General features: G+C 38.7%; 1 protein-coding gene across 2 annotated transcripts in view; it reads left to right on the plus strand.

Annotated features, from left to right (window-relative positions):
* Positions 1-27,412, plus strand: part of RECQL5 (RecQ like helicase 5) — a 74,526-nt gene that overhangs the window by 44,815 nt on the left and 2,299 nt on the right. The window contains exons 9-19 of one of the 2 annotated variants that reach the window (XM_063293095.1): positions 10,898-11,125; positions 12,315-12,411; positions 14,106-14,142; positions 15,615-15,673; positions 17,349-17,422; positions 18,622-18,715; positions 20,449-20,589; positions 21,047-21,693; positions 22,235-22,310; positions 25,011-25,262; positions 26,966-27,038. In XM_063293095.1, the coding sequence (XP_063149165.1) occupies positions 10,898-11,125; positions 12,315-12,411; positions 14,106-14,142; positions 15,615-15,673; positions 17,349-17,422; positions 18,622-18,715; positions 20,449-20,589; positions 21,047-21,693; positions 22,235-22,310; positions 25,011-25,262; positions 26,966-27,038 (1,778 nt within the window). Of the gene's footprint in view, positions 1-10,897; positions 11,126-12,314; positions 12,412-14,105; positions 14,143-15,614; positions 15,674-17,348; positions 17,423-18,621; positions 18,716-20,448; positions 20,590-21,046; positions 21,694-22,234; positions 22,311-25,010; positions 25,263-26,965; positions 27,039-27,412 lie in introns of those variants that run through there. The other variant, XR_010067189.1, reaches the window with a different exon arrangement.

The raw sequence follows: 27,412 nt of genomic DNA on the forward strand, positions 1-27,412 counted from the left end.
ATGGACAGTTGCCTCTTGGAACGGGAGGGGGAACAGCCACACCTGGGGATGGCTAGCACCCTAGAGTGATTTTCAATGGACCTATTACACTCATGGACTGATAAAGAACTCTCAGCCATCTAGATTCCATCACATTATTTTTATTGTATTTATTGTATTTATAATTGTTTTGAATTTTAATTTTGTTTTTATTGTAAACTGTCCAGAGTCCCTCCTTGGAAGGGAGATGGACGGTGATAAAGTTTGATAAATAAAGAAATAAAGAAAATATTTATCAAGGTCAGAGCCATCTCCCCAACCATGGCATTGAGGCTGCTGAAGGATATATGATACCTGATATCTGACTGGACAAATCTCCAATATGGTGACATATCACCAAGCCAGGTTTTGATAATGTATTCCTGATCTGCTGCCTCATCCAACACTAAATTATGGATGAGTATGGCCTTTTTTCAGGCAGGCCTGGTATTGAGCGTCAGTACTTGAGTCTAATGGCACTAATAATCTGACCACTCAGTCCCCAGCATGGGGTTGACAGATTGGAAATGGATATCACCACCAAATTGGAGATCTCCTTTCCCTTGGAACAGCCTACCTGCTTCCCCCTGCCATATCTCCTTTAGCCCAACACCACAGAGACAGAGCTACAAAACTCCTCCCATTGAGGGCTACTGGATGATTCTGGTGTCATTTTCAAATTTTTATCCAGGTCATTAATAAAAACTTTGAAGAGTATAGGATCCAGGACTGAATCCTGTGGTACCCCACTTGATATTTCACTTCACTTTAATGAGGAACCATTGATGAGCACTCATGAGGATGATTTTTGAACCAGCTGTCCACTTTATTGGCATGTCATCCAGCCCATTAACTAGCTTGCTAATTAACACGTCATGGGGCACTTTATCAAGAGAGAGTAATCTCACCATAATATCCTAATACCCAGTCAAAAAAATCAAGTAAGGTTAGGCTCACAAGTCTTGTTTTTCACAAATCCATGCAGATTTCTGAGGATTACCAAATGGTTTCCATTGTTTACAGGTCTTTTTTTTTGTTTTCAGATCTTAATTAAGCTTTTTGTGTAATTAGAATGGCTTTATCATCTGTCCTCCATCTTTTTCCTCAGTAGAATTTTTTGCAATTGTGCTTTTAGTATCTCCTTTTTTAGGAACTCCCACTGATTCTGACCTCCTTTTCCCTTTAGTTTTCCCTAGAATTCTACTCATCATTGCTCTGAGTTTTTTCAAATTCATTTTTAAAAGTCTGATACATGTTTGACTATGCTCATCTTTAGTGAACTAAAATTGCCCTCAAGTCCAGCTTGACTCCTGATCACATGGATATATCCATACATGCAGTTTTCTTGGGTTTAGTTTCTGTTAAAATAAAAAACTCCATCAATGCACAACGCTTCTTTCATATCTTTGTTGGATAGTATCAAGTAAAGAATAACTGATCTTCTTTTGCCTTCCTCCACTTTCTGAAGGAGAAGGTTGACAGCAAGTTATAAATTTCCTGGAAGGTCCAGGCTTGACATGGTTTGATCTTCCAACAGATGTTGGAGCAATTAAACTCCCCCATCACTATTATGTTGTATCTTTTTGAAAGTTATTTCACTTAGATTGCTGAGCAGATGTAATATTTTTAACACACAGTGCAACTCTCCCTTTTTATTACTATGGGGAAAATCTTCAGCCTGTAGTATGAGAAGGACATGACTGAAGCTCTTGTTAAGGAGGCTGTAATAATATATTTTAATGATGATAGTATATTTATAACCATCTGTGAATTGGAACACCAATACTTATCCTCTCTTTGTGCTTGTGAAAAAAGTATAGTTGATTAGGTGGCATTCCCAGTCCAGTCCTACCCAAATGACAGGAGGGCCATGAGTAGAACAATTTTCCTACAGACTGAATGCAGTATTTTGAGAGCATTGACTAGAACAAGTGACTAAGATTAATTTGGCACTTTTTAAAATTTATTTGAAGCTTTGGCTTTGGCATTGTTGCCTGCTTGGAATGGCAATTTCTGTATGTGACCTGTGAAATGGGATTATCTTCTGATGAATTAACATTAGAGCAGGAGAAGAAACTTTTCAGAAGACAGTAATTGAATTATCTGAGTTGAATCTCTAGTGTATTGCTCAAAAGAAAGCTACCTAGTTTACCAAGTTTAACCAGTAGCCAATCTAGATTTAATACATTCAGTTTTTATTGACAGCTGTTCTCTGGATCTTCAATCTGGCACTTAGCTGCAAATTTCAGGAGTGAACCTCTGCCACCAAAATATGTAGTCCACTACATGGGGAAAAATAGTTTTTCTAGGGAAATAATCCCATCAAAGGCTCTTTATATATATTTTTTCTTGAGTTTATAATTACTACCCACCCCTACAGCTATCAGTAGAATGTGATGCAGAACTGATTTTTTCAAAGTCTCTTTGGCTTTGCATTTTCTCTTAATTTGCACAGACATGAAGATTGCTAGGTGAGCTCTCTGAGGGCTGCAGTCCCCTCTGATTATGCTGTGTAGCCTGCGTGTGAGATGAAACAGTGATAGCAATCATGGTTTCTTTTCTATTATTATATTTATTCCAGCAAAAACTTAAGGTATGTTTTTCATACATACACATACAGGTCACAGTCTCCCCTTTCTATGCTGCCAAAAATCTAAAGTGAGAGGAAATGGGTGACAAGGGGTTACACCAGGCCCGCAACTAGGGTCTATGTCACCCGGGGCAAACATGGATTCCACGCCCATTTTGGCGCCCCCCCAGTGCGGCACCCGGGGCACATGCCCTGCTTGCCCCCCCCCCAGTTGCGGCCCTGGGTTACACAGCCCAGGGGAAAATGACTGATTTTCTCTAAGTCTCAGAATTAGTGGCTCCTGATGGAGTCTGAGAGTGACATTCTTTTATTAAAACTGCCAGTTGCTTACACTAAACAATTGGAAGTGGGGAACACATTGTTCATCCCTTCGCCTTATGTACAGGAGTACAATATGGTCTGGCTAGCTAGTTTAATGGAGCCTTTCTGAAGTGTACCGCTTTGAACAAAGCTTCTCTATTGTGGGAGTGGTTTGAAAATAGGCCCCATTTGGGAAAATAAGGAAAGCTCTATTAATCAGCAAAAAATTGTACAGATGTTTTTGTATCTGTTTTTGCATGTATGAATTCCAGAACACCTGTCCTGTCCTAATAACCTGAATTATGGGATTATTATTTCTGCTTGTGATTCCTCAAGAAGCAGCACTGGTAACAAATTGGCAGGTTGAGGTCATATGCATACATTCAGATCTTTACTGGGGTGTTTCTACTATGGCTTCAGAATGCTTTACCCCATTGTTTTAAAGTGCCATCTCCTAGTGAGTACAATGATACGCACGTTCAAGAAGTGGTCGATAACATTTTCAGGAAAGGAATCAGGTCCAAATACTTATAGGAAGAAGGGGAAATTACTTTTTGTGTTAGCGTTTCTTCCAGATATTGTTCAGGTTTTTTGTAAAGTGAACGGCATTATGCTAGCTTGTTGTCGTGGCTGGCCCTGGCAAACGCTGTTTGGCAATTGTGTTTTAGAGCAGCAACTTTAAGATGTGGGAACTTCAACTTCAGCATGCTTGCTGGGGAATTCTGGGAGTTCACACATCTTAGAAGTTACTAAAGGTGAAAAATACTGCTTTAGAAAGACGAAGAGGCCTCTTTTCTACATCATGACAGCTGGTAATGCAAGCAAGGGTTCCTACACTGAGACATGTGTTTTAAATTGCATGTTTCCCCTTAGCTGCTGCATACATTTCTGACCAAATCTTTTTTTTTCTTTTTGGCCAGAGAATGTTGGACTGTTTTTCTTCCCTGTCTTTTAGCCTTTTCCTGGAATCTTGTTTTTTATTTAACTTTCCTCCCATTCTCTGCTTTCAGCTAACACCAGCAAGAGGTCTATCTAGAGAAAGTAGTTTTCCTAAGAGGTATCTTGGAATTCACACCTTTATGAACAGTCCTTTTAATTTATCACCCCCTCCTCACTGAATGTTCTGAATTACAGATGAGCAAAAAAGCTAACATCAGCTGGATCTACACTGAATCTGAATTTTTAACAAATGTTTAAAGCAAATTGGGGAATCCTGGAAAAAGGTCTGTTGGGGAGAATTTAGCTTGAGGCGCCTTTTCTTTTCTTTCCACAAACTGAAACTGTACACTTCTTTGAAGCCTTATGCTGTGCTGCCATCCAGAAGTGATTGCAGAACCTTTACTCCAGTAGTTTGGTCTAATTGGCTTCATGTGCAAAGGAAAAAAAAATGGGGGGGTTGGTTAACTTTTACCTCCAGCCACAAAGGGTGACTAAAGTATTTCAGTAAAACAAATCCTTACTGAAGCAAACCTACTTTTTGATATCTTTGAGCAAATTGTCTGACTTACTTTGAGCACAAAGACCTTATATGACTACAGCAGTGTTTCTCAACCTTGGCAACTTTAAGATGTGTGGACTTCAACTCCCAGAATTCCCCAGCCAGCCATTCCCCAGCCCATCCACACGTGAAAATTGCCAAGGTTGTGAAACACTAGACTACAATGACCCTCTCCACAGTGTCTGAGTCCTGTGACAGTATCATTCAGTTGCTTCTTAGGTCGTCACGTGCCTTATGGCAGAGAGTCAGAAGGTTTGAGACTGTGAGTTCCATATTATACAGTTAACCTAAACTAGGATCAAGGGTGGTATAGAGCTCTAAAACTCTGATTAATTACCAGTGGTGTTGAATATCTGTAAGAAACTCATTCAAAAGATAGTGTTGAGCTTGGAAGCCTGTACTGTTGACACTCAACATTTCTTTTTCACTCAGATTATTTTTTTTCAATCAAAATGATAAAAACTTTAGTCTTTAGTCCTAGATTGTTGTGGAAGAGAGATAAACAAATGGATAATTAATCCAGAAAATGTAGAGGCAGTAATGGCCAGAGATTTAAGTGATTGACCATTGCAAATGGAATTGTATTTTATTGAAATATAGCTGCTAGAAAGGGACTTCTAAGGGCAAATTTGACTCACAAATCTGTCTAAAGATAAAGTTATTCCTCAAAGGCTCTTCTATTGACCTCTTTCCCTTTGGAAGTGAAAAGAGTACTAACTAGAGACATGGCCTTCTCTTCCAGTGGTACCCTGCCATTAAAATGTTTTGTTTTGATGCCAAAAAAAACAGGTTTTGTAGGCCTACTAAGCTTCTCAGATATTTCATTTTTTTAGCTTGTTCCAATGCTATTCTGTTAGTTTTAATTTTGCCTTTAATATATTTAACATTAAAAATCTTTAAACTGAAGAATGAGATATTAAGTAATTGTCATATATAAATAATATGAGGGACTGCTTCTCAATCCAGTGGACCTTGCACATCTGAGGTTTTTTTTACTATAAGAGGGTTTTGTTTTTAGCAACATTATCTTGTTTGCAGTTCAGTTCTGTTGTGTGTTTGATATGAAGTGCCCCTTCTTAACTAAACATGGTCTGGCAACTGTTGCCTCTGTTTTTATAGACTTCTGAATCTGCTTGTTTTCTTTGGGGCTGCTGTTGCAAAATATCTTGAAACTGCAGCTGATGTCAAATTCCTAAGAAGACCAGTTCAAGGTGCTGTTTCTTTTTTAATTTTTGCAGCTTAGCTGCTTGGGCCTCTCTCTTACTTTTTTCAAAATTTATCTCCCTATAACTCTTTAGATCTTCTGAGGACTTTGTGTCTGGGAAGCCAGATCTATCCAGATGTAGCCCATGACATCTTAATGGCAATTGCATTTGTTTCAGAACTCTCTCCCAAGGGAAGTTGCTGACAAGCAGCAAGACAGCAAACAAGGAGCCTGATGGAGAAAATTACTGATTCTCAATTAATTTTTACATTTTGAAAATGAGTTTTGGAAGTCCCCAAACTAGGATTCAGATTATGTACAGTTAGTTCTCTGCCATAGCTGATTTTTAATTTTCTAGACAATAACTGCTGAGTAGGTGCTTAAAATCTGTAACTGGTGAAAAATGTACTAGTTATTGGTATAAGCTGGATGCTGATAACAGAATGTGTTGGTGAAGCCATACTTGAGTAAAAACTGAAAGAAAATATTGAATTGTACAGTAATGTTCCTTTATAAAAATATATTTTTCTCTCCTTTAAACAGGTCTCCTCAATTTTCTCACAATTCGTTTCCTTGGACTAAAGCTCTTCAGTAGACATAAATCTTTTAAAGATGATTGTCTGTTACAGTTAAAATAATTAAGTATCTTACTGTAACTTGAAGTCTAACAAATATATTATAACATACTGTATGCTTTTGTGAGTCAGAGTTCCCTGTATATATATTTAGAGATTGTATATGCTGCCAACTACATTGATGGCTTTGGGCAACTTACAGGATGTAGTAATAACATACTAACAACATTACAAATAAGACATAAAATCAGTTTTAAAAGATAAATATGTATTGCATACCTGCAGAACTGTAGTATAAATATGTATAACCCTAAGAATAGGAATAAGAAAAAAAATTCCATTTATAATAGTAGATCAAGTGCATCTTTGACCACTCCCAAATACATATCCTTCTTAGTGAACAGCAAAAGGTGTGTATCCAAGTTCAGTTGTTAGTACGTGCCAAAGGAGAGAAAAAAAATTATGTTTTATTATAAGGCAGTCTGTCCCAAGATTTCTTTAGGTGAAATTTAGTGTGGAATTTATAAGAACTCTGGGCTGGTCTTCATTTGAAGATTTTTGGAGGAAGGAATCCTGCAGACTATCCAGAGCATTTGTTATGTCACCTTACAGGTTTCTGGGAGTTACCCTTTAATGCCTTATTTTTTTCTCACACAGAAATTCACCAATTCAGCCAGGTTAGTGGCAGGAGTGTTGGCAGATGAGATATGTCTTGCTTTTGAATATACAGGATAGGCAAAACATCAATATTGCTGTTCATCTTGGGACTGAATTTGTTCCTTATTGTACCTCCCTTAGATGGCCCATTGTGTCTGTGTAATAAGCCGATCCAATTAATTTTTTAAAATCCTGTATTACTCATGCACCATACTAATCTGGTCAGTGCTTCCTAATGATTAAACTCAGATTTCCACAAAATGCCAGTCTGTTCCGAAATTACACTGCTCGGGATATGCATGCTTCAAACATTATTTGGAAGAAGTGTTTCAGCCCCCACATAAGCACACCACCTCTGCTATTTGTTAGAGTAGCCCAAGCCTGAAAAAAACAGATGCCATTATTTTAAAGAATGGTATTAATAAATGTAATGCAACTCTTAGGGCAGCTGAAACTTTTTCCTTTACACTGTCTACACAGCGATAATAAATGACATATCACTATGAATTCACATAGAATTCCTTGATAACTGATCTTGTTAAAAAGGGTCACTGGTTTGAGATGGGCAACTATGCAAATGGAATAAAATAAATAAATATTTATGCAGCTATTCCGTTCTGACACTGCTGGAGAGTGAAGTGAAAGTATACAAATTTTGATACTTTTTTCCTACTGGTTCAATGACCAATTCTGCGAGTCAAATTTCAACGGTTGTGTAACAGCAGTAGAGCTCTGTCCCTAAAGGCAGAGATTTCACCTCTGAGAAAAAAGTGCTACAGTAATAACGATTAGCAACTTCCAAAGTATTCCTTCAACATCTAGCTGATTGTCTGAAAATATCAGGCCTTATAGCCTGAGACTGTGCAATTCCTGAAAATATTTCCTAAATACTATTATATCTTGCTCATAGAAATTGCTTGTTTGTTTTTTTCCAGGATAATGCATACGTATCCAACTAGCAAGAAATATACAAATTACTTTATCTTGCATAAATGAGCATGGGTGCTTAAGTAGCAGTTGCTATTTTTCATATTACCAATCTAAGTTCTTCGTGCTGAGTTTCTAAGGAATAAGAATACCAAGTGAACGTGCTGATCTGTAACTGATCCGTTAGCACACACTTCCTGCAGCGCAACTTTGCTGGCCCAGCAAAAAGCCTTCATCTCCCCACCTTGCACTCCCCTGCCCTGGTGTGTCCTTTCCACATACTTTCCTCTGGCAAGCTGCATTACAACACTTACGTTGAACTCTTTACACAAGCGTTAAGTTGAACGGATCACTCTTCTGCTGGGATTCTGCAGATGTTTGAGAAGAGTGTTTCTCCAACAGAGTTGAAGAACTTTCTCGTTTCTCTGTCCTTTGTGTTTTTCTGTCACTGTCCTTTCATGTCAGCTCCCGTTGCATTTTTGATTCTCGACGCCTGTCTCCCTCCTCACTCTGTTTCTCGTATCCCTGTTACTGACAGCCAGCTGCTTTCTCTGCCTGCGTGTGCGTGCGTGCATGCGTGCTTGCGCGCTCTCTTTTTGTTGTTAGTCGTCCTGGCGATGTAAAGTTTCATATTACATGCTCACCATGAAGGGAGAAAGCACAACTGGAGCCTTGCTATTACCACAAGGTTCCCTGAATCAACAGTTGTTGCAGCTCTTTGTGTCACTCTTGACTGCGTCTGAGAAATTTCTTCTCAATTTCTTCAGCTCTTCTTTTCACAGTGCCGGGGCAGCTCTCAAGTTCTTTTCAACATGGCTGGAGGCTGCTAATTTTGTGATTGGTTTTAGAAAAAGAATGACTTGCCCTTAGCAAAACCAGCAGAAATAGAAGAGATTGAAAGGTTCTTCCTCAACAGCAGGATACATGAAGATGTCTGCAGGCTTATTTTTTTCCTCCAAGATACCTCCATGAAGAAGAATCAAAAGACCCAATTTGTGTAGTGGCTGTGCCCCCACCCCCCACCCCTGGAATGAGGAGAGAACTCCATACTTCACAAGAAAAGAGGTTTTGAGAAGAAATTTCAGTACATGGAAGATACAAGCAGGAGGCATGTGCCCCTCCATGGCAGTTTGGGGAATTGTTGGGGGTGGGTTCTGATTCCCTGCTATTCCTTGCAAGGGAGAGAGTGACTTCTCTGATTCCCATTGTTTCCTCCCCCCACCCCATCTGAAGCTAATACTTTGCAGGGAGTTTGCTCCTCTAAGGTCATGAATAAAACATTCCAGAGAAAGCTGCTCTGGCTATTGTAAGAAAGAACATCACCCCCTTCAAGCCAAGTAACCAGCCGGCAACTCCGGCAGCTTTCGTAACTCTGCCAGAGATTGACCTTTTGACTTGAAAATGTAACTCCACTGCCTCTACCACTAATTAAAAACTTTGTATTTTTATTAGCTGGTATCATTTTAAAGATTAGAATATGGGTTTAGCTGTACAGTGCATCCTGAGTTCTTCCTCTGTTGCCTTGGAAGCCCAGTGCAGTTGCTAATAACTAAAAACCAAAGTTGTTCTCCTGGTGTGACCAAATTAGATTTTGTCCTTCTCCTTTTCTGGGGAGAAAAAAATGGGGCTGCCAAAGACCCTTGGCATTTCCAGCTGGGTAACGCTAGCAGTTGCTAGAAGGGCATGAAGGAAAATTCAACCGGATAATCTTTCATTGGTTGTGAAAAGAGCCTTTCTTTAAATCCAAGAGCAGTGTGAGTCAGTGCCACTTTGCAAAAATTATAAGGATAGCTTTGTAGCATTTTTTTCCTCTTCCCCATCCTAACTTGTTATATTCGGTGACTTCGAGCCAATGGCCAAGTATCTGGCACAGACTCAGCTCTCTCAGCCTGATGGTACTGTGTTATCCTGTGTTAGCACAAACAGGTGTTTGTTTTATCTGAACACACGCTCCTGACTCTTGGAAAGTTTCTGTTTACTCCTTCCACTCTAGGATTCAGCAGGGAAATGTCTCAAAAGGCATTTTTAAATGCCACAAAAATACTCTGCTGGCATGGTCCATGTCTTTCTAGCATAAGCCTGTCTTCAAATGGAAGATGTTTTGGTTTTCAAATTATCTGGAATAAGGAAAAATGGCTTTAGCAAGTACCTAGGATTATTGTGAATGAACTCCTGGAATTGTACCCATCATAGGAAATGGATGTGCTGATCACTTCTAACAGGAATGATAAGCTGGTGTTGCAGCATTTCTCAATGGACAGCCATTGTAATAAATGTTAGACTAAAAAAGAGTATTTTTAATAACGCAGTGATAAACTGGAGCCTACATCACTTTGGTAATGAAGAATGGGGCAAAATACGTTCAGTGTTTATATATCTGTAACTGCATTTGTGATGTTCCATTGAGCCTGGAAATTAATATACTGAGGAAAGAATAGGTTTCTGAATGTCTCCATAAAATAGTAATTTACAGCTAATGAAGAACCTGTGCTAAATGGCAAAGATGAAAAGGAAAATGTTGGTTCATTGGCATTTGTTCTGTTTATTGTGTGTTGCCAGGAGAAATAGTTTATCCTTCACCCAAAGGTACCCTTTAGCCCAGACAACAAGGACTGCTTTTTATTGACCTATTATGGTCTGTACAAACAGTTCCATTCTACCTTCAGCTAGTTAGGTGGTTGCTCTAACTTGGACAGTATACAGCATATTTTTCCACTTGACTGTCTGCCCAACAACTTTCACAAACACTCGCATGGAGGGATGGAAAGGTTAATCCAAACCAGCCCTAAAACAAGACCTCAGTGTAATTTTAAATGCCTGTGGTTTTGATGTGTTATAACTGCTTTCATAACTTCTGGTTAAGATTAGTAGGAGAGGTTGTCAACAGATCATTAAGGTTACCGAACGGTATACTCAAATTATCTCAAAATAGAATGCTAGCAATTTTCAGTAGCCTAGATAAGATGGAAAGCCAGTAATGCTCTTTGTGTCACTGTGTCCTTATCCTGTGAGTATTTTTAGTTTGGTCACTTTCAGAATTTCTCTGAACTTTTCAAACCACTGTAAGAAAAGCAGTTTCTCTGTTGCCCTTTTCCACAATCTAATATTGCTTCTTGCTTGCCTTTTAGTTGTCGTCATGCTGCCATAGCCAGCTACTTTGGAGATGGCATTCCCCAGTGCAACAGAAGCTGTGATTACTGTAAGAATCCAGCAGCAGTGAAGAAGCAAGTAGAAGCATTACAGCACAGTACCAAGAGCTGGAGTAGAACCTACATTGGACCTTCTGCTTCATCTTGGAATGCCTGTGACCTTGAGCTATATGAAGGAGGAAAGCGAGGCTATGGTGGCTTCGAAAGGTAGGTCTGTATTAACTAACTGGCAAGAGTTGTGGCATATGTTGTTAATGGCAAATAAGAACTGCTCTTCTTTTCTCCTTTTGCTGGCTTTGATGCTGCTCCTGACTAAGGAGGACCAAAGTTGAGAACTTTTTCTGTATGCAGTAGACTAAAGTAATGATCTCAAAAACAACAGCTGCTTTACGAATCTGCCATTTCAGTAGATTGCACAATTCGGCTTTGTAGCTTAGTTGTTGAGTCAGTTTGGAAGTCAAAAGGATCGTGAATAAAGAGGATAAGAAATATATATGGGGTTAAAATTGTTGCAGAAATGCTTTTGCATGTTGAATTGTAGTTATGCAACTCTCTTAATACAAATGAAGCTGATTCTCAGAATGCTCTGAGTTGTGCAGACCTGTTGCAAATAAGTGCTAAAAGCAACCGCTGCCCTTCTCCTTTGCGGGGCTGTGCAGTTATTCTGCTTTATTTCCATTTCCTTACTTGGGGGAAGGCTGGAGAACCTTAAAAATGGAATAGGGAGATGGCACATTTCCATGTAGCAGGATACTACCCTCCTGCGCACACTCCCCAAGTTGACTTTAAGTTATCCTCAAAAATGCTCACAAAAAATGACAGTTTTCTTAGAACAGTCTGCCAGCTCTTGTTGGTAAGAAGATGATTTCATAACTTCAGCTGGAAAATTAAGCATACATTCAGCATCACTCTCCTCCTGTGAGTGAGATACAGGTGTTTATTTTAACAACTTTTTAAAAAATCTTTCTGCAGCATACCAGATCAAAGTTAAAGGCATTTTCTTACATTTCATAGTTAGACAAAATTGTTTCCAATATATTTGTACTGGGGTAGGCAGTATGTGACCTTCCAGATGTTGCAGTGCAGATCCCATCAACCTTCATCAATTGTCATGCTGGCTAAGTTACTGGAATTCTAAAAGTCCTGTAATTTAACATGTTGCCCATCATGGTCCCATACTTTATTTATTGAATGCTATTAGTATCCTTAAGTCTCATGAACAAAAGTCATTTAGCTTATATAGTAAAACTATTATCTTGTTTATACAAGGGTCCACAATCTTGATGCGTAATCCTAGTGCCTAGAATAGGGCTCCTTGATCCTCTAATTTAATATGTGATATAATTCTACATGACTCTCCTGTTCAACTTCCAACTCTTTCTGAGTTATTATTCAGATATGATGAAGATACCAGGTGTGTGGGTGAAGTTCATGAGGACAGTCAGAAAAAGGAGTGGAACAGTTTGTATAAGAAACAGATGAAGTTGCGCAAGGTAAGTAGAAGGGCTTTCTGTAGAAGACAGAGGCTCACCTATACATTAGAAGTATCTTTGGGTTGGGTAGGTCATGCAATCTTTGTATTTTTCCTAAGAAGTAAATGACACTGAATTAAATTGAACCTACTCCCAAGTAAGTAAGACTGGAATCTAAATATAATTGATCTAAAATATCAAGGAGGGACGCGGTGGCGCTGCGGGTTAAACCGCTGAGCTGTCGATCAGAAGGTCGGCGGTTCGAAACCGTGCGGCGGGGTGAGCTCCCATTGTTAATCCCAGCTCCTGCTCACCTAGCAGTTCGAAAACATGCAAATGTGAGTAGATCAATAGGTACCGCTTCGGCGGGAAGGTAACAGCGTTCCGAGTCGTCATGCTGGCCACATGACCCGGAAGTGTCTATGACAACGCCGGCTCCAAGGCTTAGAAACGGAGATGAGCACCGCCCCCTAGAGTCGGATTCGACTGGACTTTACGTCAAGGGAAACCTTTACCTTTACTTAAAATATCAAGACTGAACCTTATACAAATGCTGACAGGGAGAAAGCCACTCAATTGCTAAAAAAACTAGATACTACTCTGGTTTTTCTCTGTTACTGAGAGAATCATAGTTTGGGGGTTCCTTTAGTGCTTTATCATAGATATAAGCATCCTTTTGGTGACTGGAGGCTGCACAGTGTGTGTGGTAAGTGGTGTCCAAAATGGGCAGAACTATGTAGTATACTTGAACAGGACTGGGATTTTGTCTTTGTTTTGTTTTGTTTTTAAATTGAAACTGTTGAGAATTGTTTTAGGGCTTACAATGAGAACAGCAGACCTCAAAGACAGTTTACAGTATATTTAAAAATGCCAACATTAAAGTGGACAAGATTTTAGACAATATTACATAAAACCACAGAGATCTTATGAATGTTAGCCATTTCCCAAGAGTTTGCCCATTTTCAAAATACTTTATTTATTGTTATTTATTTTATTCATTAATTCATTATTTATTTACAATTTAAACATTAATTAAATCAAAAATTAAATTAAATTAATTTTTAATGTCATTTTTTGTAAATATTTTTAAATACATAATGAAGAGCCAGTTAGGGAAATCATTGTTCTTGCACTGCTAACCCTCATACTACATTTTTCATGCATTTTCTACTTCAAAATAGTGGGAAACCTTGCCACTGAATTTGGGCAGCATGGTGAGAATTACACAGACCTCAACTCAAGGATAGGAAGAATAGGGTTTCTTCACATGTGAGACTGCAGTTTTAATTTCTTTCTGCCTCTAAGCACTTTCTTGATAAAAAAATGTCCGTGCTTTCTATGTGACTAGAATATTATCCACTAAGTCACCCAAACCTTACTTGTACAGATAGGAAATGTGGAATGTAGATGGATAATACGTTTAACAGACCTCTGATTGTAACTAGCTAGAGAAAGAGATAAATTATCATAATTGCCACACACATTCGAGGACTATTTAATTATTAACTCTAATCCTATTTAGCAAAGAATTAATCACAATTGATTTAAACTAAAAATGGTTAAGTAAACTATTTAAACACATTGATTTTCTGGGTTCAAATTTCAGGTTCTAAATTAAGCTTGGCATGCAACATTTTTCAAACATTTCCTATGGTCATTTTAAATATGTTGTTTCTGTTTAAGCCCTTATATTTCCTTCCTTTTTATATCTTTAGAGCAAAGAACCTGAAAATGATAACTTTGTTCTTCCAGGTAAATATTATTTCACATACCAGTTTTGGATAAAGTTTCCATGGTTCCTTTTGAGGAATTGACAGTAGTTTAGCCTGCAAGGTGGAATGATTCAATTACAGCACCAATGGGTGCTGTACTGGATGATCTGAAGGAATAGGTGGGGATAGTGTGTCCCCGAGAAAATCTGTCCATGTGGTCACTACCAGTTGATTTCAACTTGGTGGCACATAATCATTCAATCAATAGTTTAGCCTGCATGAACCCTGGTGTGAGAGCTAGTTCTGGTAGAGTCAAAAGTAGACAGCCTGAAACTAGATGGTTCATTCTGTTAACAAAGAACAGGTGGGAACTGTTCATCCTGCTCAAAAGAGAGAAGCCTCCAGCCTATTTTATCACATAGGTGGGAGAAAAAGTTGCAAAAATTTGAACTTGATTTCAGTATAAATGGAGCTTGCATTTTATATATAGTAGTTGCTGGAATTCTTCAATAATGGCTTCCTTTTCCAATACACTTACAATAGATCTGCATCACTTCTTGGTCTAATATCTACCACCAGAAGCCTGACACCTGGAGACATTTTGTTTAATAGATACAAGAATGCTATTCACCATTTGTATATGACAGCACTGAGCCCAGGATTCCATGCTGGACTGAACTAGAGATAGTATAGTCTCCTATGAAGAGCTTCTTGCTAAACAATTTGGATTCGAACACAACTGTGGCAGAAATAGCTAGATCAGACTTTCACTAGAACTTTGTGGGTTTGCTCAGTACCAAATACCATTCTGGAAATCTGTGATAAATATAGATGTTTAATAATGGCACAGGTGTCACTTGTATGAGATTTAGAGCTATTTCATTATGAGTAAGATGAAGTATGAGGCAGCTTAACTGATTCTGTGACTTAGGTGGCACTTAATGACACGGAGAAAGAATAAACCCTGCCTTTCCTTTAGTTGGTCTCAAGGGGGCTTTTATGCTATTTAAAACTTCAGAAATGAAAAAAACCAAGAACTTGTAAGCAAAATGAAGCACAATAAATAGTGGGTAAAAGTCAGTAAAATGATATGCTTTTATTATAATCTGCCCCAAAGATGAAAGAACCAACAGATTTCCTGGTGGCTAAGGTGATTGGATCTTCATGACAGCAGCTGTGTCACATGCATCAACCAGCAGGATGTAAGCAAGAAAATTTAAACACACCCAGAGCCCATAGAGAGTCACATGAATTCTTCTAGTATAGGGTAGCACTTGGAATTTTCTCTCTTGAAGAACCTTTGCTTACAGTTGTTTTTTGTTGATGTTGGGAAAGGAAGTTAAAAAAATATAGACATGGGTTGGGGGAAGTAGCAAAACACATATACAGAAAGAGTACTCTTTTGGAATCTGGTACTGTCTAAATTTATCAGCCCATCTGTGAGAAGTTTGGCAACGTATCAGAAGAAACAGAGATTGGTAATTTAGCTTGTGTATTTGTTCCTTGTGGTAGATACTGATTGTCCCTTGAAGGATGCAGCCAGCAGGAAAATTGCTAGAATTACAGTAAAGGTAAGTGTGATTTTTTTCAAGACAGGTTAATTTAGTACAATCTACTTATTTGTTGTCAACTAATTAAGTTATGATAATCAAACTGAAGACTGCCTGGAGAAAAATGCAGCACAGATGAAACTTCTGGGTAAAGTCAAGTTGAGGTCAGTCAAAACTTAGGTGGAGTCACCCCTTCTCTGCCACCCTGTCTCTCTCTGTTGCCATCCCAGCCCTCTTAGACCTGATGATGTAAAGCAAGCAGACGTCTCTCTTATTGCCCCTTCCAAAAGATTCCCTGCTCAGAGGGGCCCTCTCCTCCTGAGTTGAATAGGTTTACCTTTGGAAGCTGGGTCCAAGTAGACCCTTGGTTTAAAAACAGTGTGTTACTCTTGCTTGAATAAGGAATGGGTTGCCCCTTTCTGCCTGCGCAGGGACTGATTTCCAAAGGATTGAGCTTCACTTGTGATCTAGTGGGCTGTAGGTGCCCTGTCTCTACAGAACTTTGATTCCAGAATAATAGTAAATTGTGCTATATACTGTATTAGATAAAGCATTGTAAAGTAGTGTACTAACAGAGAGATAGCTTCAATCAAGATGAAATTATATGGTAGGAGCATGACTGGAATATGTTGTCCAGTTTCAGCTGCTATATTTCAGAAATACCAGTAAATTGAAATGAACAGTGAGAAAACAGCAAGCAACTCACAACACAGTTCAAAAAATAGAAGATGCTCATATGCAGGGAATTTGGAAAGCAAGAGAGAGTCTTCTTTATGTCATATGTGCTTAATAACGTAGAAGGATTTCTAGAAGTTGTTTTGGATTACTTTTTTCTTTACTACTGGAGCAGATGCCCTCATTCAGTAACACAAATCTGAGTGCTGTTCACCTGAATATTCATGTAGGGATGAGGATTCTTTGTGCAACTAGAAGAGCCCCTCCTTCCACATCTGAACCTGAGGAACCATAGCAACCCTTAGCCCCAACTTCCGCGCAGTGCAGTTTAGTTTGTTCGGAATCACTTGCCCCCGGTATGATGACACATTCACACCTGTGTGTTGACTGGTAGCTCTAAAATGTCCTCTCGTCAGGATTATTTTTTTTACTAGTAAGTGTGTTTCATTTCAGCTTTATGAGTGGTCTAGAATTAGAGTACCTTTTAACTTCTAGAAAACTGTTCTGTAATCCCCACAAAACAAAATGTCCAGAGAGATTCTTTAAATGTTTTTTCTGACTTCCATTAATACATTTGTATTTCTTTTTCTGATTTTTTTTTTATTTGCCTTGGCTATTTACATGGTATTGGTTTCTCCTGTCCTTATCATCCCAACTCTATGGAACCATTTTATTTCTGCCCTAAAAAAAATTCAATTAGTGATGATACTGCAATTTGTCATAAATATCACTTGTTTCTATGAGTGCTAGTTACACCAAAATACTGTTGTATTGGGCCTGTTCTTTATCACTTCTTTGTAGGCCTGGGTTAACCTTTTTAAAAAAAAGGCTTAATAAGCAAAAGGTAGACCTTGGCTTTAATGCTGTAACCCAACACCTGGATCAATTATTAAGGTAGCAGGATGGAAATGATCCTGGAGGTGATCCTGCTGCATATACATAAAGTTACACATTTGGTAAGGGTGGTACCTTTTCTCACCACAACTGGAAGGAGCTTCCATATGTCCTCTTTTTATTTTAGGCTCGAGAACACTGCCTTAAGATGCTGGAAGAAGCACTGGTCATCAACCGGCAAGCAGTCCCAGTAACAGAGAGGTAGATCTAATCCAATTTGGTGGAAGAGTCCCAGAGCTCTCAGTGGATCCTTTTCCTCCCTGCCCCACTCAGGCAAGCTAAGGGCACATATGCGTATAAAAGCTCCTGTATTACTGGGAGAGGCTCAGGTGTGCTCCCTGTAGCTTCATCCAGCCTTTCCTTCATGGCCCTTGCAAGGTGCATATGCAGGTGACTTTTTTGAGTGGGGAAGGAACTGTGGGAAATAGAGCTTTCATGTATGTAGGTACTGCACCGATATAGGGTTGGATGGAATTGAATCTAACTTACGTTTAAATATGATCTAAAATTCTTCTTTTACTATAGTATTTTTATATATATACTATATACAATACTATATATTGTACTTGTATCAGTTGCAAATTCTAGTGTGTTGACTTGCCAGGTCTTCCTATTAGTCTTTCCTATTAGTCTTAAAAGAGCTAGGGAAATAAATACCTTCTGTTAGTGGTTTTAGATTTTGTTGTATTAATTCATAGTTTTTTGTTCTATTACTACTTCTGTTTTTGTTCTAAAGTTACCCTGGGATTTGTTTTTCTTCTTGAAAGGCAGTCTATAAATGAATAAACTTGCATACCACTGCCACATTTTGAACCATGGAAAAACTTAAGAGTGTTTGCACATGTCACACAAAATGTCATCATGCTTCAAGTTAAAGCCCTAAATGTGCATATTCTTAGGGAGAACTATATTGGTTCTCCAGCAAATACCACTGTGGGAGCCAAAGTATGCAGTTATGTGGTCATTCTTGCATTACTTGGTAAACTTCTTTTCTTACAAGAATGTGATTGTCTGAATGATTAAAAAGTGAATGGCCCAAGTATGTTTGCATCTTTTCTTCTGTGATCTAAATACTGCAATTCCCTTTGTTCCCACCAGAGGATAGCAATGTACTATGAAAATACTGAAAAAAAGAGATAGGCAGATTAGAAGTACTTGTGCATTAAACTAGAAATACTTAAAGGAGAAGTATAACTTTAAGTTACTGTTTTCTGTCTCCTTATTTGGGGAAGAACAGCCAATTGCCACCAGTACTTTTGCACTTGGGTAATAATTTGGGGCTGCAACTGTTGCATTTTGGATTCTACAGTAACACCGCTTGTAGGAAAACATAGAGCATTTCCTTTGTATTTGGAGAAATGCCTTCAGCCACTGCTGATCAAACTGTGGGTCTGTTTTAGTTCAGGTCTTCTAGCATGGGCTGTAGAAATGGAATATGAGGCTTTCCGGACCAGTAAGATGGCAAACCTATACAAGGCATCAGTTCTAAAGAAGGTAATAAACAGTTGTGGAGACTAACATTGTGGGCCAGAGTTCTCCCTGATAGCTGGATTTCTTGAAACATATGGTCATAAAGGAAAAAGGTTGTGTATTTACTGTTTACTTACTGGAAAATGCTGATGGTTCCATCTCATTCCGTTGTCATTCTTATTACAGTATGTAGATCTTTAACGTCAGTAGAATGCGGATTAAGTAATAATCAGGTTTGTAGCAGTTTTTAGATCAAGCATTGCATCACAGATGAATATCTTCTCTTGTAAAGAATGCATGCTTTGAAATAATCTGCAATCTCTGTGTAAGCAGTACAACTGTCCCTAATTCATTTCTGAACTGCCCTTCTTTAAAACTGTACAGTTGCAGCAATAAAATAAAACTTCACAGAGGATTAAAGGGGAAATTACTTCTTCTGTAAATATTGGCAGGACCTTCTAGTTGAACGAGGGTAGATAAGTGGCTTGGGATGTTCTCGCAGCTGAAGGCGTGCTCACTTTTGCATGCTTTGGCAGCCCTTCTCTAACATTGGAATGGAAACTTTCCCAACTTTCCCTGTGGGTAGCTCTATAAGAATCTGATCTGTAAATAAGAGTCAGTTTCAGATGTAGAGAAGAAACACCATTGACTAAAAATTAGTAACAATATTGCATTCAACTTCTAGCACTCCTCTGTAATTTCCAGAACCTTGCTTCATTTCAGAACAGTGTATATAAGTGGCTTGAACTACAGGTGCCTGAAGGTTGGCTGCCTTCTCCTTGAAACTGCCCCAATATTAGAGGGCAAGTGGCAGGGTGCTGCTAGAGAACCTTTCCCGTTTGTGGATTGCCCATTCTTGCACTGATTGTTTGGCACTCCACTGGAGTTACGCTAGAACTTAGTATTTGTCCAGTCATTCACTGATCGCTGCTCTTCTTAAGATTTTGCCCTGTTGTTTGTTAATTTCTCACATTCCTATATTTAAACTGCTTTGGATATCCATTTAAAAGTGGGATGCATCTACTTTGAATGAATCAATAAAATAGTAAGAACTTCATTTTTTTGACAAAATAGGAAAAAAGTCCACGCTGTCCATGCTCAAGGCATTTAAATGAGAGTTCAGACAAGGGAGGAGTAGCTGAAATAACACAGAGACCCCCAAAGCAACTCTGCTTAAAGTTAATCCAGGTTAGATTGTTATGAACCTGATCAGGAATGGTGGTAATGCTACATTAATTGCATTGTATAAGAAAAGCCTAATTCCTCAATACATCCTTACATGGACTTCCTGCTTGTTGCTGCTACAGGTGGTCCTCGCTTAACATCCACTAGTTCAGCAACCGTTTGAACTTGAATGCTGAATGAGAGGTAGTTTCAACTGGTCCTCATACTTAGGTCAGTCGCAGTGTCCTGCGGTCATGTGATTGCCAATTGCAACCTTCTTTGCCAGCTTCCTACAAGCAAAGTCAATGGGGAAGCCAGCAGGAGCTCGCACATAGTGACCACGTGATGTCATTGCTTAATGACTTGAGGTGATTCGCTTAATGATGGCAACCAGAAGTGTCAAAATTTCCATTGCAATGCAGTGTGGACACATGACATCGCACTTTATGACTGCGTTAGTTAGCAACAGAAATTCCGGTCCCAATTACCATCGTCAAGTAAGGACTACCTGTACTGAAGCAAACACTGTACAGTATCAGAGGCAGAGAATCCTCAGGATAGCCCTCCTTTCCCTCTTCCTTTCTGCAATAAAGGTCACAGAAATTAACAAAGCTTCCAAAAGTGGGGAGTTGTATGCCTTCCTGGACTTGGGAATCAGTGACAACCCCAAGATGAAAGCTGAACCAACTGCTACACCTGATGATGTATTCTGTCAAGCATCCAAAGTGAATACAGTAAGTGCTATGGACAGTTACTGTCCATTGTTTATAATTCATTATTGGGAAGGTGGTTTTGCGACAGATTTTATCTGTTGTATAATTTTCTTGGGGTTTTAGAAATCTCTGTTACGCTTGCCATATAGGAAAATTATAGTATTTAAATTGGTCCTTATCTTCAATCACATTTAAATTGATCAAGCTTGTGTGGGTATAATGTGTAGAGCTAACTAGAACTTGGGAGACTCATCTGTATATAACTATGAAGTTCCTTGGGTTACGTCTTACATTGTTGGTGTATTGGTAGAATTGGAAGGATCATATATGCTATCTTGAAATGCTGGAAGAAATGTGGAATATTATGCATTATAAATAAAAAATAAATGACCCAATAGACTGTGCTTTTGATTCCAAATTTTCAGAGGGGAGCTCAAAAGTTTTAGAAATGTAACTGTTTTTCATCTCTTTTCCCAAGTTCAAACCCAAGAGAGTGGGGATTGGATTTCGACGGATGTCTGGAATGTTCCAGTCTGCTTCAGAGGTTCTAGCTGCCAAGGAAGGAGATGAAGTTAATCTTGTGAAGGAGGAAATTGGCTCAAACTGGAAGGAAGACTGTAGCTGTGGTCCCAAGCCCTTGGATATGGATGACATTCTTGAGAATAAGGAGGAAGTGACCAAAAGAATCTGCAAAAATGGTGGTGAAATCCCTGAAAAAAAGGAACTGCATGGCACTGCTGAGGCTGTCACCTCCTTGGTGGTTAGTCCTGAAAAAAGGAAACCTACTAAGAAGCAGATGCTCTTGGCAGAAGCAGCTAGGAAAGAATCTCAGAACATCTCCAAATTCTTCTCCATCCCCAAAGTAGGATGTAAAGCCAAGGCTTCAAAAATTGACTTGGCAGAAGAAGAAATCAGTTGTCTCAATGAACTGCCTCAGTTGCCCTCCCGAAGGGTGTGTGAGGAGAAAGCTGAACTTCAGGAAACTGAAATTGTCTATAAGGAAGAAGTAACAAGTTCATCCCAGAAAAAAGAGCAGGAATCCAAGAATATAGAAGATCTGCCTTTGAGCAGTCAAAGCTTAGGGAGAGAGTCCTCGTGCTCAGGATCAAGTCTTAAGAAACTAAAGTGAGAAATGTTTTTCTTTGCCTCTCCATTATTACCTTTTCGGTAGGAGGTTAGGATAGACGGTGGGCAGTTGAAGAAGAGCGATGATTCTACTATAGTTTCTCTAGTCGAATTTGAGATTGTGGTAGCTCAGATTGGACGAGGCACTTGAATTTAAGCATGTTGCTCATCCTGAGAGTTGACACAGGTTGTATGAGTACAATTGAAGGTGAAAAAGCTAAACCTTAGCCTACGATTTGGACTGAATTTGAACAGATAGATAGCTCAGTACATAGATATTGGAGATCTAAGTGTAAGCTGGTTTCAGGCATTTCTCTGTCTCCACAATTATATATAAAACATTCAGATTTTAATTTTCAGGTGGCTGCAGATATTTTCTGGATAAAATCTGACTGTTGCAAAAACTGAATGTGTAACTTCTTGGTTTTTCCTATGGGGCACCCATTGAAAGATGCTTTTAAATATTTTGATATTCTCTTTAACATCATTAATATATTTTATTATTCTTATAAAATGTATTTGTTATTCTTTTTCCTTGAAGGGCTGAATCTTTGGTTGAAGAGGAAATAACCAACAGTTGTGAAAATCTTAATGGAAAAAGACCAGGCTCAGCTGAAGTAAGTGATACTATTTTATTAAAATAACATCTGTCTATCTATCTATCCACATATATACATAGCAGAGAGAGGCATATGGAGGAATGGGACTGAGATTTGGTGTAGGAATGTTGGGGTGGAAGTAGACATTATTGAACTAACAAGTGAGGTGATTTCTGTTTGCCTGAACTAATTCCCAATGGCAGTCTCATTGGCAACGAGGCCAGCTAAGATTCATGTCGCAACTGAATGACTGACAAATACATGGTGCTTATCAGGTACAGGAATATCTGAGTCTGAAATACAATGAAAAAGGAGAAGACAGTTTTTTCTTTATAGAATTTCACCCTCGGGCTAACCACCAAAATGACACAGCTTGCTTGCTTATTTATTTCTTTAATCAATTTATATAGCCACCCATCTCAAGTACATGACTCTGGGTGGCTCACAACATTAAAATAAGTAAAATATATTTATATATACATATACAAAAAATAAAACATAGCAGCCAGAAAAGTAATAAAAACAGCCATCAACACAAACAGGATCTTGAATAGATTGTTTCTAGACTGATACCAACAGTGTATTGATTTAATTTCATTTCGTTTTAGCAAGGCACAAATTAATATAACATCATATATAGCATTATAATTAGTGATGAGGAAACCTAAGTATCTAAATATGTAAAAAGGAACTATTTCTGTACTGATTTAATCATTCAAAATCTGTAAGTACTAAGAGCTAAATTAGATAATTCCAGCCCAACAGTTAGTGCATAGTTATTTTAAGCACTGCTAAAAAATAGTCTGGGAACTATTGCTTTTGGTTATTTTTGACTGTTCCGTTTTTTTAATGCATAGTTAGTGTTCGTTTATCTTTCTTGAACAAAGGCTGACCTATTTTGGGCATGCAAATAGCAGGAAGTGGGCAATGGCTAATATGACATACCTTGCATTAGAAGATATGTAGATAAACAAGTCTTTGTTAGTATTGCTGCCTTTTTTTTTTTTTTTGCCCAATGATAATACCACTTGAGTAGAGGAAGAGATGAGATTGGCACTGGAGAATTTGTTGTTGTTAATTCCTGTGCTTGGATATCTGTACGATCCATTGTTGTTAACTTCACACCATTATGTAAATAAAGGTAGAACCAGGCTTCAGAAGGGGCATGATAATTCCCTTTGATGAGCTGTACGTCTTTGAGATGTCAAGATATCTTAATTGAGAAATGTAGATGATAAGGAATATTCTGTTACTTTGCTGGGCCTGCCAGATCTGGCTGACACCTGATGCTCCTTGGGGTCTTAAGGTTTTGTCTGTTGTTTTGCTTCTTCACTTTAGCAGCCATTGCAGTTTTAAGGCTGTTTGATATAAGATCTGCAGTGGTTGTCTCTGTCCAAGGGAATTGCAAATGTAGTTAATGGTAAAGAGATGGTGAATCTTCTTTTGGATGGTAGGAACTAGCAAATAGCAAAACAGATATATAACCTGTTGGGCCTTAAGCTTGTAATAATTTACATCCTCCTCTCATTTTTTTATTTGCAAAATTCTATCTCAAGAAATGTTCACTATCTCTGAAAGGTTTTTGCCTTACCTTTTGCGTATAATAGTTATTTAATGAGATACCTCTGAGTTATTCCCAAAAGAAATTAGAATATCTTAAACAACTATTACTCCTTTTGACAGTGACCTTCCTGATTAAATATATGAAGAACCTTCATCTATCACTAAGTGAAAATATTAGATATCTAAATAAAAAACTGGGTTTATGAACCTGCTTCCAGGCAAGGATGGCTTCTGACTTTTAATACAGCTACTTGTCGTATCCCTTGATATTACTATGCTCTTCCTTTTTTAGATGTGTCATTTTGGTGTGGGCTGATCAATTAGGCAAAGCAAATCTTGTCATAATTCTGTATAGAATTAGTGAAATATCCATTGTGATTATTGCCATTTTTATTTTCTGTTTTTAAGTGATCTTTTAAGTACTATTAAAATGTTTTCTGATTCATACCGCTGTCTAAATAATTAAAACTAAAATACTGTTAAAATGGAAGTGTTATGACATTTCTTGGAATGCTTTTTAAAAGTGATGGGGAAACCCTTCCCACATCATTAATATGGGGAATGGAAAGGCCTTTTTGGTTGATAAAGGTTAGCTGCATTGGGACTGAGCTACATTGCTTTAGAAAGATGGGAGAAAGTAATGCTGTGGTAACTATGATGGACAGACTGTAGTGGGATCTGCGTGTCAGTAGAAGTTCTCTTGCAGTTCCATTTTGAGCTTACAGTATAAGAGCAATGATTATTTAGCTTTTAAAAAGGAGAGCAGCAGAATGTGAACTTATCACAGCTGTCTCCCTACCAAGTTTGTGACTCCATTGACTCATTCCACCTCTTTGCTCTCTATGATTTTTGCACATCCACATGTGCAGGCACACAAAAAGATATGCACAAGGTCCTTGGACTGAGCAGCTGATAGTTGTTACAGAGACACCCTTGTTCCATATAGGAATAACGTGTATAGAGATCTCTTTTTTTCCTTCTGCTCCTTGAATTAACAAATCAAATCACATTATCATCTCTGGTGCACACAGTGGGTGGAGGATTTAAATTGTAAACCATATAGGCACAAAATATATGTCTCTTGTACTTCAAGAAGGCTGCTTAGGGTTAGCCATATAATGTTGCTTTAAGGGATTTCTATTTCTGTCTCTCAAGGATCTGGAGAGCCCTGCTGAAAAGAGGCTACGGATGATGAACAAGTCTTCCATCTTGTGGCAGTCAGAGGGGAAAGCTGGTGGGCTGGCAAAAAAGAAAGTCACTTTTGACCCAAACTTGTCACAGATTGATAAAGAAGGGGCCACAAGAGCCATCCAGCCACCTACGAAAACATTGTCACTTAAGGAAACAGCAGATATTGTTGTAAAATATTTGACTCCTTTCTACAAAAATGGGAAATTTGCATCTAAGGTGGGTTATGAACTACTTAATACCCCCTCCTCTTTTTGATTTATGTTACCCTATCAGTTAAAGCAGCCATGGTGACATAAAAGTTAGATATGAAATTAAATACTGTTGCATATAATATGTAAAGAAAACATGGGAAATAAAATTTCCACAGTAGTGTCCTGTATCTTAGTCCTTTGTAGGATGGGGATGGGACAGAGCTGAGCATATTGTTTTTTCCCTGTCTCCCTGTATTCCAGTGAGATAGGCACGGTGCGTTCAGACAACAGTTTTGTGCAATTAGCTTGCTTTATTTATGAACAGACAACATTGTCCTCCATTTGTAATTTTTCTGTCTTTCCCCATTTCTTCCATCAATTTCTGAGAAAAACCCATTCAGGGAGAATAATATAGAATAGCTGCAGTGTTTTTGGACAGGTAAGTGCTGGTAGCTAGGGATGTGCAAATTGTGACATCACAAAATGTTCCACCATAGAACAAAACATTTCATGTAATCCAGAACTAATCTGACCTCAAAATGGGCTTCTCCGGGTACTCCAGAAACCGTTCACAGATTGGAACCCTCTGAGTGGCTTGTTTCAAGGTCAGAACACTCACATTCCAAGGTTGAACAGCCCGCTTCAAGGCCAGACCACTTCATGACAGAATGTTTTGCACATCATTACTTAGAAGCCCACTGTCCGGAAGCGCCTTCTCTGTTGTGTTTTCATTCATTTAAGAACATGCATGTAAGTCAGCAGTTATTCCTCTTCAAGACATTGATGTATGCACGAGCCTCTGTTATGTTCAGTTTATCTATTCTTCTGATCCTACTTATTGGCGACTGTGCATTTAATGAGAATGATAACATCACTACAGCTACTTTGCCTTTTTAGCAAGGCAGAAGTGTTGCATTCCAAACTTACTACTCTGCCACAAGGATAAAGAGCTGCGGTATGTCCAGTAAAGGCCCCCATGAGTTGGAGCTGGCCCAGATTACATCCGTATAACCTACTGGGTAGGGAACAATATATGTATTGCTTGCTTATTTATTTAAAGTGTGCAAAATTCTGATATATCCATTGATACTTTCCTTAGCACATACTAGATTCTACCTGGCACGGAACAAAGCAAAGCACCAGCATCAAGCACCAAGTATATGTTTTTTTTCCACGATTGTTTCTGGGGTCTAATATAACCTGAGGGGGCTTTCTTAGTAAATAAAAATGGTAGGTGACCTCAACTTTGTAGGTATGCCTACTCCCTCAGGAAAATAAAAAAAAAGGCAAATATAAGTTGAGGTGGTAGAAAGTACTGTGGGCGTTTTGAGTGGTTGGCAGGGAGCAACTTCCCAGTGTGCCTTCTGGCTACCTCATTAGGGGGAGTCATTGTGTGAGATGGGTTCTCAAAATCCCCTTGTAGATCCCTGGATGTTGTATATATAGTAGCCATACTCTTAGAAGCATCTAGCAGAACTTGGGTTTGATTGTTGTTTCACAACCTTGACTGCCTTGTATCTTGTGATGTCTAATTCATTATGTCACATGCACCTGCCATTTGAATCACAGAGAGCATGTTCCATATCGTGTAATAGACAGAGCACCTAATTACGAGGCTGTCCAGTTGGGCATCGATTGCTCTGTTTTGCTCTGAAGCCCACCAGTTAGATGTTTATAAGGAATTGCATTCCACCATGCTTATTCTGCTCTCTTGTCTCTACCTGGCAGGATTTGTTCAAGGGATTTGCCCGACACCTCTCTCACTTGTTGGCTGCAGATAAAAGTAGTTTCCGCAAGACAGGTGAGTTGCCAGATGAGGGGTGGGGTGGAGGGATGTCTTGTGCTTTGTCCCTCTTATTTTGCAAAATCCATTGACTTGCAGAAATCTCCAGTTTTCAGCTCTTTGTGTATGGGAGGATAGTACGGTTAAGCAGGGTTAGTATTTATAATTGAAGGACATGTTTGAAAACATTTTTGGATGTTTTGGAATTGGAGATAGGTATGACTTTCAGTAATCAGAGATTGGTTTCTGCACATTTTCCTCCCCCACCATGTAGCTCACTCCCAATGTTATCTCAGCTACTTTCTCACCCTGTTCCAGCCCCGCCCTATTTCTTTCTCCTGAGTGACATTATTTTGCAGACACCATTTGAGTAAATAGGCACAACTTGCATT

Source organism: Candoia aspera, chromosome 2 (genome assembly GCF_035149785.1).
Source record: "Candoia aspera isolate rCanAsp1 chromosome 2, rCanAsp1.hap2, whole genome shotgun sequence".
Lineage (NCBI taxonomy): Eukaryota > Metazoa > Chordata > Lepidosauria > Squamata > Boidae > Candoia > Candoia aspera.